At 30.1% G+C, this 19,041-nt stretch overlaps 1 protein-coding gene across 1 annotated transcript; it reads left to right on the plus strand.

Moving 5' to 3' along the window:
• The first annotated feature begins 1,293 nt into the window (after positions 1 to 1,293).
• On the plus strand, positions 1,294 to 15,651 carry LOC129915928 (E3 ubiquitin-protein ligase Godzilla). Its single transcript, XM_055995636.1, has 9 exons — positions 1,294 to 1,802; positions 8,674 to 8,929; positions 8,989 to 9,161; positions 9,224 to 9,321; positions 9,603 to 9,799; positions 9,861 to 10,047; positions 10,112 to 10,402; positions 10,461 to 10,593; positions 14,321 to 15,651. The coding sequence occupies exons 2-9, from the start codon at positions 8,837 to 8,839 to the stop codon at positions 14,793 to 14,795; spliced, it is 1,647 nt and encodes a 548-aa protein (XP_055851611.1). The 5' UTR covers positions 1,294 to 1,802; positions 8,674 to 8,836; the 3' UTR covers positions 14,796 to 15,651.
• The last annotated feature ends 3,390 nt before the right edge of the window (positions 15,652 to 19,041 follow it).

Here is a 19,041-nt window from a genome sequence, read left to right on the forward strand (position 1 = left end):
AGATAGCAGACGTCACTATAGATTACAATCTGAGATAGCAGACGTCACTATAAATTACAGTCTGAGATAGCAGACGTCACTATAAACTACAGTCTGAGATAGCAGACGTTACTATAAACTACAGTCTGAGATAGCAGACGTCACTATAAATTACAATCTGAGATAGCAGACGTCACTATAAATTACAATCTGAGATAGCAGACGTCACTATAGATTACAATCTGAGATAGCAGACGTCACTATAAAAACTACAGTCTGAGATAGCAGACGTCACTATAGATTACAATCTGAGATAGCAGACGTCACTATAAATTACAATCTGAGATAGCAGACGTCACTATAGATTACAATCTGAGATAGCAGACGTCACTATAGATTACAATCTGAGATAGCAGACGTCACTATAAACTACAGTCTGAGATAGCAGACGTCACTATAAATTACAATCTGAGATAGCAGACGTCACTATGAATTACAATCTGAGATAGCAGACGTCACTATAAACTACAATCTGAGATAGCAGACGTCACTATAAACTACAGTCTGAGATAGCAGACGTCACTAATTTTAGAACCTGGTAATCCACTTCTGGAACCTAGTTCTTTCAAAAAGCGGAGAAGCACTCTGTACACCTGATTGGTACTTTTCCAACTCAAGCACGACTCAAGCACGACTCGATTTGTACTGGATTTTATCCGGTGTCTTATGTTTATTTTTGTAGTAACTGGATGTGAATTGTAAGACACAGAAAAAATCCACCACAATGTTTTGTTTCACTTTGAGTTTCTCTTATGTTGTTGGTCTTTTGTTATCTGTATACTGTTGTTGTAATGCGGTCGTCCACATCACACAGGCTTATCAGTATGACTCACGTGATGTATGGAGTATGTGGTGTAGGCTTATGTAATGTCTCATTACAACATCGCGCTCTTTTCCTCCCATTTATCAAAGAAGAGTTTATTTTTTCAGGAGAAACAAAACTTCTATTTTTGGAGGGGAGAGATTTTGGTAAATAAGGAAACACATACATCCTCAAAATAAGCTTTGTTGGTGGTTGTATTTTCCCCTAAATTACGGAGGTTTGGTTTGCAGGGCAATAACAAACACTACCAGGAGTCCATGTAAGCCCGTGCAATCTACGGCAACAATCTGCACATGTAGCTCCACGGTAAAGTGGATCATAAGTGGAAACTCTACAACAACTGTCAAAAAATTACATCAAAAACAACAACAAAACAACCTATATCTGTCTCCTTCTATCTCGAACATATGGTGGTTGGTGATTTTTTATTAGTATTATTAGCTGTCATTTAAGGCAGGGCGAAAAATTCAAGAAAATTAAAAAAACTTTGCAAAACTTGAAAACGAAAATTAGAAAAAAAAAAGAAAATTCTCAACAAAAGATAGAAGGAGAACAATTGTTTTTTCTCAATTTTGCATTGAGTATAAAATAAAATTTAAAAAACTCAAAATTGTGAAAATGTGATTGCAAAATATTCCTGTTTACCAATCAAAAAATTCGAAAGAACCGAGCCAAGAACAAAGGGAGAAACCTTCAACTTACAAAAAAAAAAAACCAATGAGAATAGTATTTTTTTATCGGAAAAAATTTAACTTCCATCACAAAAAATATCAGCCAAGTGCGTTTTATTATATTTTTTTCTGAATTTACTATTTAATCAAGTAAATCAACACAGCAATATTTATACAAAAAATCAATCATCATAATCAAGCGAAAAAAAAGTAGAAAAATAATAAGAAAAACAACAAGTGAATATCGTTTGCATGCAGTGAAGAAAATGGTATGTAAAAAATCTATTTTCTTCAAAGTCCATTTCAAACAAGAAATGGAAGAAAATCTTTCTAAAGTTAACATTCAAGGGGACAGACAATAATTATGCCAAAGGGGGTGTTAAATTGTTATGAATTTCACTTAAAAAAAAAACTTGCAACGTTTTCCTTAAAGCTACCTTTTCGAGGTTGCAAGTATTATATTTTTGTTTCTTCTTTTTTATATGTTCGATGGTTTGGTTGGTTGGTGTGTTTTTTTATGTTATTGACTTTATTTTTGTTATTATATTTTCGTTGTTTTTTATATAACATTAGTCATTCAGTGCGAATCGCTAATATAATGGCAATTTGTTAATTATCATTTAAAAGACGACTCTCAACTCGGGGGAACTTGTTTATAGTTATATTTTTTTGATATTTCTTATCAGTTTTTGAATTCGAACTTTATCAGAAAGTTTTTTTTTGTCTTTCTTTTTTTTTTAATTTGTATTGTTTTTTGCACTCCAGTTGCTACTTGTACGTTAATTAATTAAATTAAATACATTCTCTAATGTATAATAATTGGCACAGGAACTCGTTGTTTTTTTTTTTATTTTGATTTCGTATCTGGCGATGAAATGGTTTCCAAATTGAGGTTTCTTAAGAAAGACATTTAAAGCTTGTATGGAGACTGTAAAATTGATATTTTACAGTTGATTGATATCTTATAAAGAAAATCAAAAGGAAATAATAAAAAATTGTTAAGATATCACACAAAATAAAAGCTCTGGGAAGCCATAACTGAGACCTCAAAATTTTTGAACCAAATTTGTTTAATTCGTTTGTCCACCCTTCAAAAAAATTTTAGAGCAAATTCTTTTTTTTTTTTTTATAGTCTGAAAAATGAAAAATCTGAAAAATGAAAAATCGTCTTAAACGCTAAAATTTTGAGATAGACGTATTAAACTAACTGCAATCGTTTGTCCACCCAGAGTTCTATATACATACCTAATATGTATTATCGTTTTCCACCCCCCGTTTAAGAGCAATTCAAAAAACAAATTTTGCACTTAAAAATTGAAATTCCCCTAAAATCCCCAAAAATCAATTTTTTTTTTCATAAATTCAAACTGCTGTCGTTTGTCCATCTCGAGTTCTTTACATATACCAAAAATCATCGTTTGTCCGCCCTCTGTTTAGGAGATATTCCAAAAATAATTTTTTTATAGCAACTCTCAAAAAAATACGCATACACCATACTAAAAATTACAAAGTCCGCAAAAATTACTTTTTTTCAAATGACAATCATTTGTCCACCTCGAGAAATGGATACAAACAAAAAATCATCGTTTGTCCACCCTGCGTTCAGCAGATATTTAAAAAACAATTTGTACTGAAAAATTCAAAGTCCCATAAAATCCCCAAAAATTACTCCAATTTAAAAATTCAAATTTCTATCGTTTTTCCACCTTGAGTTCTTCACGTATATCAAAAATCGTCGTTTGTCCACCCTACGTTTAGAATATATTCGAAAAACAAATTTTATACTGGAAAATCGCAACAAAAGTTAAAAAAATGTAGAAGAGTCAAAAACATAGAAACTTTAAGCTAAATGAATAACCCAATATAAGTTCAAGTGACCTCAACTCCAAAAATTTTTAATAATTTTTTATTATTTTTGTTATTTTTTTCTTCGTTAAGGGCCAATTTTTCAATAGTCAGTTAAACAGTCAGTTAGTACTTATTCCTAAGGATAGAGAAAAAATCAATTTTTCAACAGGCAGATATAGCTTATTTCTAAGAATAAATCTATCTGCTTCTTTCAGAGACGAATAAAATTATTCTAAGGAATAATCTCAATAAAAATATTGTGTCAGTTGTCAAAGCTGTTTTGAAAGAATTTTGAAAAAAATACAGTGGAAAACAAGAAAACAAAAACAATCATGAATAAAAATGACGTTTAATTTTAAATATTTTTGAATTTGACAATTTTGTTTTGTTATTCTGTAGAATAAATTATTCTTGATTGAAAAATTCAATGTTTTTATCTGATTGTTTATGAGCCTAATAACTTTATTCGTCGAACAGTTAACTGACTGTTTATTAGATGATTGAAAAATTGGCTCTAAATGAATAACCTTTCAAAAAATAATAATAATATTATCAAAAAAAATTTCTCACTTCCTTAAGACCAAAATAAGAAGAAAATTTTGGTTTTGGGATAGTTTCAATGAATTTTCTGTTTGACCATTTGAAATAAAATATTTACTTTTATAATTGTAAAACAAGATACGATCATGATACGATTATTTTTCACTGAGAAACAGCCTATCATTTTTTTTTTGGCTACTGTATGTATGTAGTTCATATAAATGGTTTAAGTTAATCTAGTAATGGAAGTGGTAAGGTTTTTGTATAAGATTTAGTGCCAACATTTTTCGAAGATTTTATGGGACTTTGAATTTTTCAGAACAAATTTTGTTTTTTAACTATTTATTAAACGTAGGGTGGACAAACGACGATTTTATGTATGCGCAAAGAACTTGAGGTGAACAAACGACATAAATTTGAATTTTTAAAAAGGAGTAATTTTTGGGGATTTTATGGGAGTTTTTCAATACAAATTTCGTTTTTGTTTGAATTTTTGGGGACTTTGTAACTTTTAGTAGGTACACTATGGTGTATGCGTATTATTTTAAGAGTTTCTATAAAAAAATTATTTCTGAAATATATCCTAAACAGAGGGTGGACAAACGATAATTTTTAGTATACGTAAAGAACTTGAGGTGGACAAACGACAGCTGTTTGAATTTATGAAAAAATTGATTTTTAGGGATTTTAGGGGAATTTCAACTTTTTAGTTTTGTTTTTTAAATTTCTCCTAAACGGAGGGTGGAAAATCGATAATATTTAGTACGTATATAGAACTCAAGGTGGACAAACGATTGCAGTTGGTTTTATACGTCTATCTCAAAATTTGAGCGTTTTGGAATATTGTTCATTTTTCAGACTTCTTATAAAAAAAAGAATGTGCTTTAAACTTGTTTGAAAGGTGGACAATCGAAACGTTGCTAACTTTTCAAACCAATCTTCGCCACATATGGATTTCTTAAAGGTTGTCACCTTGATGTTAAAATTTTCAAGGAAATTTCAACTCAATCTGACTCCAATCTTCTCCCAAACGACCTTAATCGCTTTTTCGATTGGTGAATACAAGATTTTCTAGATTTAAATATCCGTAAATGTCTAAAAGTTACATACTCCCGAAAACTTACTTTAATTTCTCCAAAAATTTACTACTTTTTAAACCCATCCAAATAGTAGAATCTATGTGTGATCTGGGCGTCTTATGTGATAAAATGTTAAATTTTAACTCCCACATCGATAAGATAATTAACAAAGCCAACTGGTCGCTTGGTTTTATTAAACGTTGGTCTAAAGAGTTTAACTTCGTAAGGCCCACTCTTGAATATGCTTCACAAGTCACAAATCCCCGAAGTCTTCGCTCTCCCCCATTATCGAACCACTTTGAACCTATGTACAGATTGCTAAGGCACTGGAACGAAGCGATGCCCTCCTTTGACTTCCATATACATACATAAAATATAAGTAAATTAGAGCAAATCTTGGAATACCCACTGGAATAAATCATTCACATCTTATGCCCCCATATGAACAGCTCCATCCAAAACTCTTTACAAGAGTGTCCCTTATATTGAAAATAACTGAATTTAAATGGCAAAACTGTAAAAGTTGAAAAAAATGTTTATTTTTTAAAATAATGCTGAGTCAGTAAAAAGTAACCTCAATGTCACTGTTTTTATGATAATTGCGGTTATGTTTTACTTACTCAGCATTATTTACAAAAATTTTTAATATTTTTTCGTACACTCCCTATAGTCCTGAAGATACATATTATGCATATTTTTAAAATTTCCCATCAACTTTTACAATTTTACCGAATTTTTAAAAGCACTTCAAAACTACCTGTAATTTATTGATATTTTGTATGAAAACATTAAAAATTAAGTCGCGTCGGGTTAACATTAAGATAGAGACTTGAAACTTGGGGAATATTTTTTTCGTGTTTATTTCGAAACTTTTGAGCCCATATGCGTATTTTAATTCAGCCATTTTCAATGTAAGGGACAACCTACTCTTTACCCTCCCTTTTTTTTCAAGCTTGGTTTTTAATTTAGTTTTCGTATTTTTTTTTTTTGTTTCCCGTAATGCAAATTTAATGTGGGCCTCAGGGCCCGGTCTTAAAATAACAAAAACAACCTATAACAAGAACAAAAAAAAAATATTAAATTAGTCTAAGCTAGTTTTAATTAATTTTTAAGTTATTGCTTGTATTAAGCTTAAATAAATAAACCGTAAATGCAAGTTTATAAAGAATATTTATCTGAGTACCTAGAATTACAAAATCCATAAGGGAAGGTATTCAGAGGAGTATTTACGATAGTCGTGATGATCCCTATTACAAACGCATGGCTTTTAAAAGAGAAAATTATGTGTCCAAGAAATTATCATAAAAGCAATGCCCAATAACGTTGCGCAATAGTTATTGCGATGGCCTTTTAACTCAGAGATCTGGGTTAAAGTCCCGATCACCTTAGAACTTTTTTTCAGGAGTATTACCTCTTGCGAGGTATTGACAAAGCCACCAACGGTATTATTTGTCATGAAAAAGTGCATCTCTACATAGTCGTTCGGACTCGCACTCGGGGGTAGTATTATTCCGATTATGTCAATGTCGATAACGCCTCCGGTGTTGACGTATGAGTTCTGCTCGTAGTCTCATCATGCAATTTTTTGATATCAAGAGTAGATTGATTAGATAAGTAAGAGCTGTTTGCTGAATCGATAAAATCGATAAATCCTTATGTGACAGTTTACGCTGAGGAAAACATATAGAATAAAACTTTATGTTCAACATAAATTATTTAAGTTTCTGTTAAGCAAATGGTCAAAATCATGGAGGTGGGAAAATTTTGATAACCGAATTTAACTTTTTTTTATGATAAAACTTGTATGCTCAAATGTTCGCTTAAGCTATAATTTGTTGGTTCATGAACGGCCAGAGAACAAAAATGTAATTTTTTCAATTTACCACAAAACCCCAAAATTAGTACTAGAAAAACTTTCCTCGAAATGGTGGTGATCTCTTCAAAACGTCTTTAGGGGTCTAGAAATAGTATCAATGTGAATGATGCATTTGTATGTTAAGATAGTAGGTCCTAAATAAATCAAATATAACTTTATTTTTTGGTTCAGAGACGAATTTCTACAAACAAAAATGCTTTTTATGCATGTCCGAAATACTAAGGACATAAGTAATTTTTTGTTTTGTTTTTTTTTTTTTTTGAATTTTTTTGATAAAAATGTACCTTTATTACAACCGCACTTAAATAGAATACTGATTAAAATACCTAAAAAATGCGGAATTATGTGTTTAAGACCACGTTACTTATTCAGATTCTAAGAGCGTTCCCGGAAATGACGTTTTGACCTTAATTTATTTTTATTTCTTATGTCGTGGCCTCGATTTTTGATCATAATATCACCAAAAAAATAATAATTTAATCTATATAATATCCCCAAAACAAGCGTTCCCGGAATGACTGTTAATTGATGTACGCTAATTATAAATGAAACTAAAACTAACTTATAACATACATTTAATACATTTATTCATAAAAATAGTTTTGGAATGACAATTAAACAAAGTAAACTTGATTTATTTATCAAGTCAGCCAGGTCCCTAGGTAGCTGCATACAGTACATGTATGCAGCAACCTCATGTTGTCTGTGGTTATAAGTTTAATGGTTGATATAGTTCCTGTTTTTCGAAGGTTGTGTTACTTTTTACGTTGAATAATGCCGCTTACCATCCTGTCGTCAATTATTATTTTAAATAAACATTTATTAGGTATTAGGATGGTAAATCCTGTCGTCAATTATTATTTTAAATAAACATTTATTATTAGATTTAGCCAAATAATCAAAGCTGGACTATTTTTATATTTGAAAAACAGGCATATACATATACTACGAAAGACTGCCAAAAAGTCTGGAACAAGTTGAACACCATTATACAACATAATGTCATATTTAATGCTTAATTCGATAAACATTAACACTTTTTTTAATGCAAAAAAAACACATAAACGCGATTCAATTTACAAATCACGACGATTTGATTTCTTCTTTATTTATTTGTTTGACATACGTCAACTTTTCATTTGACAGAATTCATATTTCTGCCGGAAGAAATTCTTTGGGCTAAATTTGTCAGGGTGGGGAAATTTTTTACTCTCTCGAGAGCGCTCTCTTCTACACAATTTTTGAAGTTGGGAACAGACTCTGACCAAAAATAACCAAATATTAAATACGGCAGTTGCAAACTGAGTGTGGAACGGACCTAATTACTTTATATTGCTTTAGTTGATTACCTACATAAAATAATGGAATGTCATGAGAGAATATAAATAAATATACGTATTTAGCTTGCTTTTTAAAGTTTGTAATGTGTAATTATAGCTTTTGATCATTGGATTTTTATGTGTTGAAAAGATAATTATGAGATTTTGGGCAACATGGTTTTACTTGACTTAATCATGATAATGATAATTCTACTAGATCTACAAACATTATAGTAGAATTGTGTCCTTTTGTTTTCTTAAAAACTGTAAAACTTAAGCTGTTGGTTTGAAAATGGGTTAATATAAAATGTTACAAAAATTCCTGCAATTCCGTCTTAAATCTCCTTATTGCAATGAAGAATGGTTGTTTTTTTCTGTTTTAACTAACTCCACCATGATATTTTAAAATTACAATTTTAAATATGCGTATACTTGTAAAATCAATTAATCTATACAATTAATATTATTTAACTTTCAGATTCACATCGCCAATAGATTTACCTATAAAATGATTTGGATCTATTAAGCTCGTGTCAAAAGAGAGGCATTTGGCATCAGTCCTCATAAATTTAACAAAACTGTTAAAAAAAAATATTTTACATTACTTTTACATAATTCAGCAGTTATTTAAAAAGATCAATATGTCAGCCCAGTTTTTATTTATTGTTTTATGCTATTGCTTGGCTCAAATATCAAAAGGGAATATTTTAGTCTATCGATACAATTCGAATCAGGTATGTAAAAATGTGTAAAAAATATGTTTATAAATTTTATAAAATTTTGTTATTTCTAGTTTTTACAAGAATTTTATTCAATTCCTGCTCAATTCGGTGCAGAGATACCATCGAATGGCTTGAATGTGTTCGGATTAGCAGCCAGTGATGATCCTTTTGGTTGTTTACCACTGAATGGTCCACCAAAGCATAAAAGTATTCCGAAAGCTCGTTATGCTGTTATTATTCAAAGGTTTTAAAAAGATAATTTTTTTGCAAACTGAGTGTGGTTAATGTTTTAATTTTTAATTGAAGAGGGGCAAATTGCACTTTTGAAACGAAAGTTCGTAATGCCCAAGATGCGGGATGGGATGCAGCTATAATTTATAATTCTGTAAATGATGACAATTTGGGTAAGTTATTTGTTTTTCATTATTATACACCTGATTTTTTTAAATTTAAAAATTAATCCAAAATAGAATATTACGTTTTTAAAATGTGTGGATACCTTCGTTCATGTTTTTTTTTTAACAAAAACATTATTTACATACAGGTTTAAATTGTCGATTTGAAGGTAGAACTCATCTTTGAACTAATTGAAAATTAGCAAACAAAATTATTTCATCAGAGTTAGATCTAAGCACTTAAAAAAAAAAAACTATAATATTTGTCTTTTCTATTTTATTGTAAACAGAACCAATGAGTGCGAAAAATGCAACTGGTATAGATATAGTATCGGTATTCGTTGCTTATTCGACTGGTATAAACCTTAAAAGTGCATATGCAAATATGGAAACGAGATTGGTTATAAACGACGATCTGCCCTTCAATATCAATACACAGTTAATTCTGCCATTTTCAATATTAATTGGATTGTGTTTTCTGATAATGGTTTGTGTAGAAAATAAATTTAGCTTTACAGAAATTATTTAACATTCAATCTTATACGTAGATATTTTATATGATATACAAATGTGTCAGAGAAGAACGGCGGCTTAGACTTCATCGTTTGCCAAAAAATATGCTTAAGAAAATTCCAATTACTAAATTTACGAAAGGCCAGCCATACGAGATGTGTGTCATTTGCTTAGATGATTTTACCGAAGGTGAAAGACTTCGTGTATTGCCTTGTGCTCATGGTAAGTTATTTGTCTTTTTAATATTCTTTTATTTATTTAATTATTGAAAACTATCTTTAAAAAGCATATCACAGCAATTGCATAGATCCATGGTTAACCAAAAATAAACGTGTGTGTCCAATATGTAAACGGAAGGTTTTTGCGAAGGGCGAGACGAGAGCAAGTCGGAGACGGCAGTCTTCATTGGATAGTTTGACAGATACAGACGATGATACGACACCTCTATTACGTCAAGGCGAAAGTGGTATAGCAACCAATAATCATGGAACCTTTTCTGGAGGTCAAGATGATGAAGAAGCAGCAGGAACAACAGCTGCTACTGATGGTGATATTATGTCATCTGATGATGAAAATGGTATGTAAATTGAATTTTTACTTTAACGTATTTTTTGCGATATTTGATTTGATTTCAGTTCTACTGACCAACGATTCACCCAGTCATAGTTCGACCCGAGTCAATCCTTTTGATCGTCAACCAAATTTACCACCTAATCTGGAAGACATGTTAAATAGCAGACGTTCCGTTTGGGATTATCCGATTATGAGGTGGGTTTTTTAGCTTTTTATTTTAAAAATAGTTTTCTAATGTTTTTTATATGCTTCAATTAAGTGTTCTACTGCTCTTAAAAAGTCTTTACCAATTTGAGTAAATAAAAAATTACAAAGCTTTTTCTTGCTTCTCATGATAGGTGTACAATTCTTGAAAATTATATACCCACATATAGAAACCTTCCCGTAAGAATTTATTAAGCGACATTTTTTTCGAAAATGACTTTTTGATGTGGAATCTACTATGCGTTAAGCGCCACGTTTTAGTTCAACTTTGGTTGCCCTATCATGTATGCAAGTGAAACAAGAGAGAAAATAATTTATGTTCCTCACAAGAATAATATTGTTTTTTTTTCGTTTCCTGAACAATTTAAAAAAATGTCGCTTAAAGGTATCGATATGTAATACTATAAATAAACTAATTAATTTATTGAATGGGCACTTCCCCTCCAATGTTTTGTCGATACAAATTTTAAAAAAAGCAACAATTAATGTCCTTATTGCACAATTAATGCCCAAAAGAAAACAAAACATTCCAAACTCTCGTGCATTCCTTTTTTTGCACGAGATTCGATCTTATACTCGTATTTTTCAGCTATTAAGGTTTACATAAACGGCACAGAACGGATCTACATAAACGGAAGATACAAAAAAATGAAAAAAGAAAACAGCCCGTGCACAGAAAACCGTTGCATGAGTTTACTAAAAATTTAACCTACAAAATCTTCCAAGACAATGGGGAGGGATAATGCGAAAATCTTGTATCCTAGGCAGATACCTACATAGTTCGGATGGAGTTGAGTTTGATGTCATCAACAGAAAATGTGCACAGCGACAGCGAGATTTCGTGCGAGTTTATGTTTTATTTTTGCTTCTCAACGATCGATGTAGGAAATTTGGAAGGAAGAATCAACATGTTTATAATCAGTGCGCTAAAATCTCAAAAAAAATCGGCTTTTTCAAAAGAATCCGGAGGTATATTCCTCTAAATTGTGCTGTGACAATCTATAATACATTGATTCTTCCATACTTTGATTACTGTTCTTCGATTATATTCATGTCAAATAGTGAAAATATAAGAAAATTTCAAGTATTACAAAATCGAGCAATGAGAACAGTGCTTAAGTGCGATTATAGAACACCAATTAATGATATGCTTACTGTCCTCGGATGGTTAAATATTGAACAAAGACTAAAATTTAATGCGCTTGTGATGATTTTTAAAATCAAAAATGAAATGTATCCTGCATATTTACAACGGAACGTGAACTATATAACAAATTCATTTTACAATCTGAGGAATACTGGTGATTTCAGACTTCCATTGTATAGAAGAGCAGCAACACAAAACAACCTACTATATAAAGGCATTCAACTTTTTAATAGCCTTCCTAGTAACTTAAAGACTGAGCAAAACTTAAATAAATTTAAATTTTTATTAAAACCTCTATTAAAAGATAATACTGTATAATATTGCTTAAAATTAAGTATGATTTAAGTAAAAAATGTTATTGTTAAGAGTTTTTAAACTAATAAATAAATCAAAAAAAAAAAAAAAAAAAGAATATGAATTTTAGGAAGGAAGAATATGAATGTAGGCTGTGTGATGTAAATTTTATGAGTTGTGTAATTGTGCATATTTATGCGTGTCATTAATATTAGGGTTGACGATGAGGGATTCTTTTCTTTAAATCAGGGTGTGCAATGCACACAATGATATTAATTACTTCTACTAATAATAAGACATTTTTTGTCACTTTTATTTGGTTTTGTAACTAAAGTTAGCAGTCTTCTTGAAATTTATGAACTTTTTTCCATTAAAATTTTATTTTTCTCCAGGAAATTAAGTAAGGGAAAAAATATTAATACATTTGAAAAAACCTATATTTTTGAATTATGTTTTTTTTTGTATAAAAAGTGAACTTTATTTTAAGAAATAGTTCTTTAATCTTTAGTTTGATCTTAAAAAAAAATTGTACGGGAAGGGGGCTGTATTACCCCTCGTTCCGGTGGGAGGGGCAATTTTCTGAAAATTTAACCTTAAATTAAAAAAAATACATAAAATCAACAAAAAGACCTAGAATACTGTGCAATAGCTTTTTTGAAAGCTTATTTTGCATTCTTTCAAATGCTCTTCGATTTAAGTAGTTTTCGCCTATACTTTTTGTGAAATAAAATTTAAAAGTCAAAACTTTGAAAAAAAAATTGTCAAATTTGATGTTCAAGTTATTTTTCTTTTCAAATTTGCTTTGTAAGGTGGAACTTTTTTTAAAAAAAACTTTATAGCCGCATCAATTTTAATTGGAAAAAAATTAATAATAAATTAAATTAAAAAATATTTTAATAAAAAAAAGTAAAATACAAAAGCACTAACTTTATATAACAAATCATCCTGTTTCACGAAACTTCTTATAATAAAAGGAAAAAAAAAAACAACTTCTAAAAAGAAAAAAAAAACATTGTCTGTAAATAATCAGTGCATGATTGTCAAAAAAGAATTGTTTTGTAATTTATTTTAATAAAAACAAAAAAGCACTTTCTTTAAAAAAAAACTGTTTTTTGAAGTTCAAAATTTCATTAAACATATTTTAGACAAATATTTAGCAAAAGTGTTTGTATGGGCTTATAGAGAAATTACTTATCATGCTTTCTCCATTTTTAGACTTGCTAAATATCAGAAGATTTTGAGAAAAAACTTTAAGATGCGTTTCAAAAAATTCCTTATTTTCTCATTCAATTTTTAAATATGAGAAATTTAAAACAAAAAAAATTTTCAGAAGAATAGTAATTTACATATTTTTATCCATGTGAGAAATTTGTATTTTATTTTTTTCTCAAGTAAGTTTGAGATCAAAAACTTTTGAGCTCTGAATAGAGCTTAAAAAAACCTTTCTTTTGATGTCTCACTCGATGAATTTGGAGGAAATTTTTTAAAATGCAATTTTTTTCGACAAGGGGTTAACCTTGATTTTTTCTCGAAAATCAAAAAAAAAAATTATAATTTTTTTTACCTAAATGCATAGTGAATGACTGTGAACTCATGTCTGTAAACTTAAACTTGTTTCGCAGATATCTGCCTCTGAATGTATAATAAAAGATGAACGAATGAATGACTCAGCAACCAGACCTTAAAGAAACTTTCGTTTTTTGAGTTATGAATAGAAAACCCAAACCCGTATCATAACAGTAGCAAACTTGCTACCGAAAACCCTTTAAAAGTTATAGTAAAGTAACTAAATTTTGCATGAAGTTTAATCAAAATCACGAATTATTAGTTATTGATGCAGTAGTTATTAGAATAAAGTAATCTTTTTTATTTCTTAGTTTAAAAACATAAAAACTGACGAAGAAGAAGCACTAGTTTCGTTGTAGAAATCTCTTTTTTACATACAAAAGTAGATCAATACTAAATTTAAAACTGATTTCCTGAAAAATCATGTTTTTTTTTTTAATTATAACATTGTTCAAGTAAATGAGCGATATATCGTCGGCACATCGCAAAAAACCGCGAATCTGCATTTTTTTAATATTTTCACTTAATGTGTCGATCCAGTATCAGTGTTGGTTTTTTCTCTGTATATTTTTGAGCTTTCTCTATCATAAAAATTATATTATTTCTAATTTTTCCATAAATATTATATTATTTCTTATTTTTTCATAAATTTTTGAAGAAAATGTTATCCACTCACCAAATTCAACCACATTCAATTTTCATTTTTTTAAGGCTTTTCCGCAGACGAACACCAATTGCAATTAGTATAGCAGCGCCACCAATGACTATACGCGGAAGTTCGACAATTCCACGTTCACGATCAGAACCAAATGCCCCCATGAATGTGCCAGAGACGTCTTCAGTTGCAGCTAGTAGTGGTGTTCGCGTTGGATCACAACCAGCTTCAAATAATATTTTAAATCCAAATCTGAGTGGTTCATTTAAGGATGACGATGAAATGGAAGCACACCAGAGTATTTATGAGCCGATTTCAACCCAAACCCCGTCCGCTGCTGCATCAACATCAGACTTAATGGGCATTGTTATAATGGGTAGTAATTCTAGACAAACTCAAGCTGAACAACAAAGTGGTCAACAAGATTCCGTATTCATTCAAACTCCATCTCAGGGTGGTATTGGTGTAGTTGCTCTACCCAATACAAATCTCCGTAGTCCTTATGTTCAGAATCGTCAATACTTTACTTGAAGTTATGTTTAAAACAATTAAAAATTAAAAAAACATAAGGAAAATAACAAAAAAAAAAGGTGGGATAATATTTCCCCATTTCATGTCCCTTCCAGCTTCCCCCAAACCCTTTTTAAATGTGTTGTCGTAAAAAAAAGGAGATAAATTGTGATTTAAGTTAGTAATTGTTATTGATTTATTATTATTACTATGCTAATAACTCATGGAACCCTAATCCATAATATATTCAAACTCTACATATTCTATTAACATAAACTTATTGTGAGTTTAAATTTATTTTTATTATTTGAATAACATTTTATGCTTTTAAGATCTTGATTATTATTTTCGTATGTTATTATTATTATTATATTGAAGGTATTTGCCAAGTAAATAGAAAAAAAATAAAACAAAAATAGAAAAATCAAAGTCTTAATAAAAATATATAACAAAAATAATCAAGACGCGGAAAACGTGTTTGTAAAATATTTTTTTAAAATTTAATTACAAAAAGTGTATGATTTGTAGAAATAAAGTAGCAAAACAAAAAAAAAAACTCATACATATATATTTGAAATTGAAGTAGATGACGTTATGATATAATAATGTAATTAATCATTGTAAAATATATTTTATCATTACAAAGTAAATAAAAAAATACAAAAACAACATCAAATAATAAAAGCGCGATTAATTTCAACCTTAAAAAAGCGCCATTCCTGTTCGTTTCACAAAAAAAAAAGAAAAGGGAAAAGGAGCAATTATTTATGTACTGTTATAAAGTCACGAAACAAAAGCATTGAGAATGTATTTTCTTATTTTTTGTCTTGTTTATGATTGTAATCATAGTTTTAATAAAAAAAAATATTAAACTGTACCAACATTGTATTTTTTCGTAAAGATTTTATTCTCGTCAATTTTTTTAAAGTTAGCGTAACCGGATCTATGGAGTATTCACATCTCACATTTTTAACGAAGAACGAACATTTTATTGAATTTCAATTAGAACGCAAAGAAAATAAAACTTTTTTGTTTACTTTATTTAACTTTACTTTTGGTTACTAAAGGGGTTTCAGCGATTTGTCGCCCAAGAAGCTACGAAACGTGTTCTTTACGAAATTTGAGTCTGAAGAATTAGTTATAAGGAAGAGGGACGAAGAGCGGAGGGAACTGCGAAGTTAAATTTCTAATTTAACCCAAATTTACGCTCCTAAAGCTAGTCGTTTTCTTGTCGTTTTAGTACAAACGACTTACGTAAAAGGGGTGAATGATTAAACTGTGATCTTTAAAATAAAATTTGTTCTTCAAAGAAAATAACGACAGTTTAATTTTATTCGATTCAGCGAATGGCCCTAAGAAGCATATTTAGAAAAAAAAAAAAAATCGTTAGAGCCAGTTTTAAAAAAAGTAGTTTAATATAAATAACACAAAATAAAGTCATGTTAATTGCTTTGGAAGTGATCTACCAGAGGTTGTAGGAATTACTGAGTATTTCGTCACTTGAAATTTTTCAAAGGCCTTAAAATTTCAAGTTATCGCCAAAAAACCGTTTTTCAATGTATTCAGATTTCAACGATTTTTTACTCAGTGATTTTTTGGTCAATTTGTAAACAGAGGAATATTTGTTCTTTTGGAAAATATTTTTTTATTATGCTCAAGCAACAAATTGGGTGTAGATTTTATGGACTGAATCTGAATGTACAACATTTGTTCATGATGTGATTTTTCCAAAAAAAAAAAAAAAAAATTTTAATCCAAAAATTATATTTTTTTGGAGATACTTAGAAATTTAAGAAACCATTCTTTGAGAGGTACCGTTAATAAAGATTTAAAAAAAAAAGTTTTTCATTAAATTATTGACTTTGTCAAAAAACTATAACTTGAATTTTTAAATCAAACTCGTAGGCGCAATTTTTTACAAAATTAAACTTTTCTAAAATTGGTATATAAGAGGTATACTTACCGTTATTTTTGGTCCAAGAAAATATATTTCAAAAACCCCTCTGTACAGTGTCCAAATCAAAAAACTGCTACATACCTACCAAGTTTGAAGTGGATTTTGGCCCATTGCTTTAGGCTGTAGCTCCTTATACAGCCCGACAGACAGACGGACTTTCGAGGCCCACTGTTTTTGATTCTGTATCATCGTAATTTCATGTTTGATTTTTACCTAGACTTTTTTTGTACGAACTTGATATACAGCATGTATAAAATCAAAACTACATATTAAAAAATACATTTTAGAGCTCTGTTTTTCACTTTCTTTCGCATTGGATACAATCGAACCTAAAAAAAATCACCTTAAAACCTGTCCGCATTCTGGCTAGATTGGTGTGGTAAAGTGCATTTTGCATCTCCAAGAGCTTACAGATGACATTGGTGTCAAACTAATAATATTGCCAGCTATCAAGATTCAGAGGCCTTCCGGGTAAAAGCCCGGCAGTTTTGTCACCTATCTCGATTTTAAGGTTAGAAGCGGTAAACATGAGTTGTTGGCTTAAGTTTTTTAAAGCCATTATGTATAGGTACAAGATAAAATTAGACAAAAGGTGTTTCTATTGGAATTAAATCAATAATATCAAAATAAAGGTAAAAACGTCTTCGTTCAAAATTAAGAGGTCTGCCGGATGGGAACGTAGAAGTGAAGAACTCTCTTAACCTTAAAACAGGCTGTATGACAAAACTTCCAAAATTTTTTCTCAGGAGACTTCTGGTTTTTAAAAGTAGACGTTATTACCTCAATTTGAAATTAACTTCGCCATTTAACTCGATAAGTACGATAATGAAGTAAACGATAGTCACGCCAAAGAGCGATTATGTAAGGAAGGTCGTTTGGCCAAAATAAATCAAAAAAATTTTTTTTGAGGGGCCCAACCAAATTACCGGCAAACGCACAACATTGGCAATAAAAATGAGCTTAAGCTCATATTGCTTTTTCAGTACATTTTTTTGAGATCAAACTCATTTTCTTGAGATAAATCTAAAAAAAACTGTACTGAAAAGTGATGTAAACTTAAGCTCATATGACAGCTGAACGAAAACGAAAGTCAAGCGATAGGGAAATGCCAGTCGTAAAGATTAACTAGTATCTTTGAAATAAAACGATTATCGTAATACGTAATCGCGTTTGAACGATAACGAAGTTATTTCAACGATAATTGTTTTACAAAATAGGGCACCTGAATTTTTCGAAGCAGTTCACGTTTCGAAATTGACTTTTGACCCAGAAAACGTCTGAATTTGGGAATATGTTATTACCTATAATTTGACACCAATATCGTCTTTAAGATCTATGAAATGCACAATGCACTTTAATACGCCAATTGTGCCAGGATGCGGACGGGAAGACCTGTGGTTTTCGTAACTACTAATAGTCCCTCCCTTAAGTTCAAAAGGTTTTTGATTTGGCTGAGATACGGGCGTTCTTGCAAACGTAGCATGTTTATTCAGGTTACTTTTTCTAGGTCCCGATTGTATCCAATGCAAAGGGGAGTGATTAGCAGTGATGCGTTCTTTTATTCGACAATGTTAACTATTGTTAACAATAGTTAACTTTCATCGTTCCTAAATGAGAAAAAAGTTACAAAGTGTAACATCGTGACGTCACAACATCGTTCCTAAATCCAGTGTTGAAGTGTCAAATAGTTACATTTTGTTACTTTTTTCAACTCAGCTCCTGGACTTGAGTTTCAATGTTAATCTGTCAAACACAACTAAATGGAGAAGAGAGGGGATGATGTGAGAAGAGAATTTCTTGTTTGTTTCCGTATTTGAAATTATTGAATGCATATTTTTTTTTCAATTTGCTTAGAATTCAATTAAAAAGAATTATTTCAGTACGAAATTATTTTTTTCTTGTTTATTCATTCATAAAATTAATCTCAAAAATTTTTCTTTTGACAGATCAACAAAATGTAACATTTAGTCGTTCCTAAATCAAAGTTTACATTTTGTAACAAAATCTAACAAAAACAAATACAACGATTTTTTTGACATAACAACAATAGTTAACATTGTTCAATAAAAGAACGGATCACAGAGTTCAAAAATATTTTGTTTTTTTATGTATGTATACGTAGTTATGATTGTATGGGGTCTAGTACTGGGGTCTATGAGTACTTTTGATTTAGGACTTTAGGAACTTTTTAAAAAGACGCATATTCGGAATATCGAAAAGTCGAAAATGCGATGTTATAAAGTTAGAATGGAAATAATGGAATGGAAAACAGCCCAACAATTTTTTTTAGACTTATACTTAAAACTTCCA

The sequence above is a fragment of the Episyrphus balteatus genome, chromosome 3 (assembly GCF_945859705.1).
Source record: "Episyrphus balteatus chromosome 3, idEpiBalt1.1, whole genome shotgun sequence".
Classification (NCBI taxonomy): Eukaryota; Metazoa; Arthropoda; class Insecta; order Diptera; family Syrphidae; genus Episyrphus; species Episyrphus balteatus.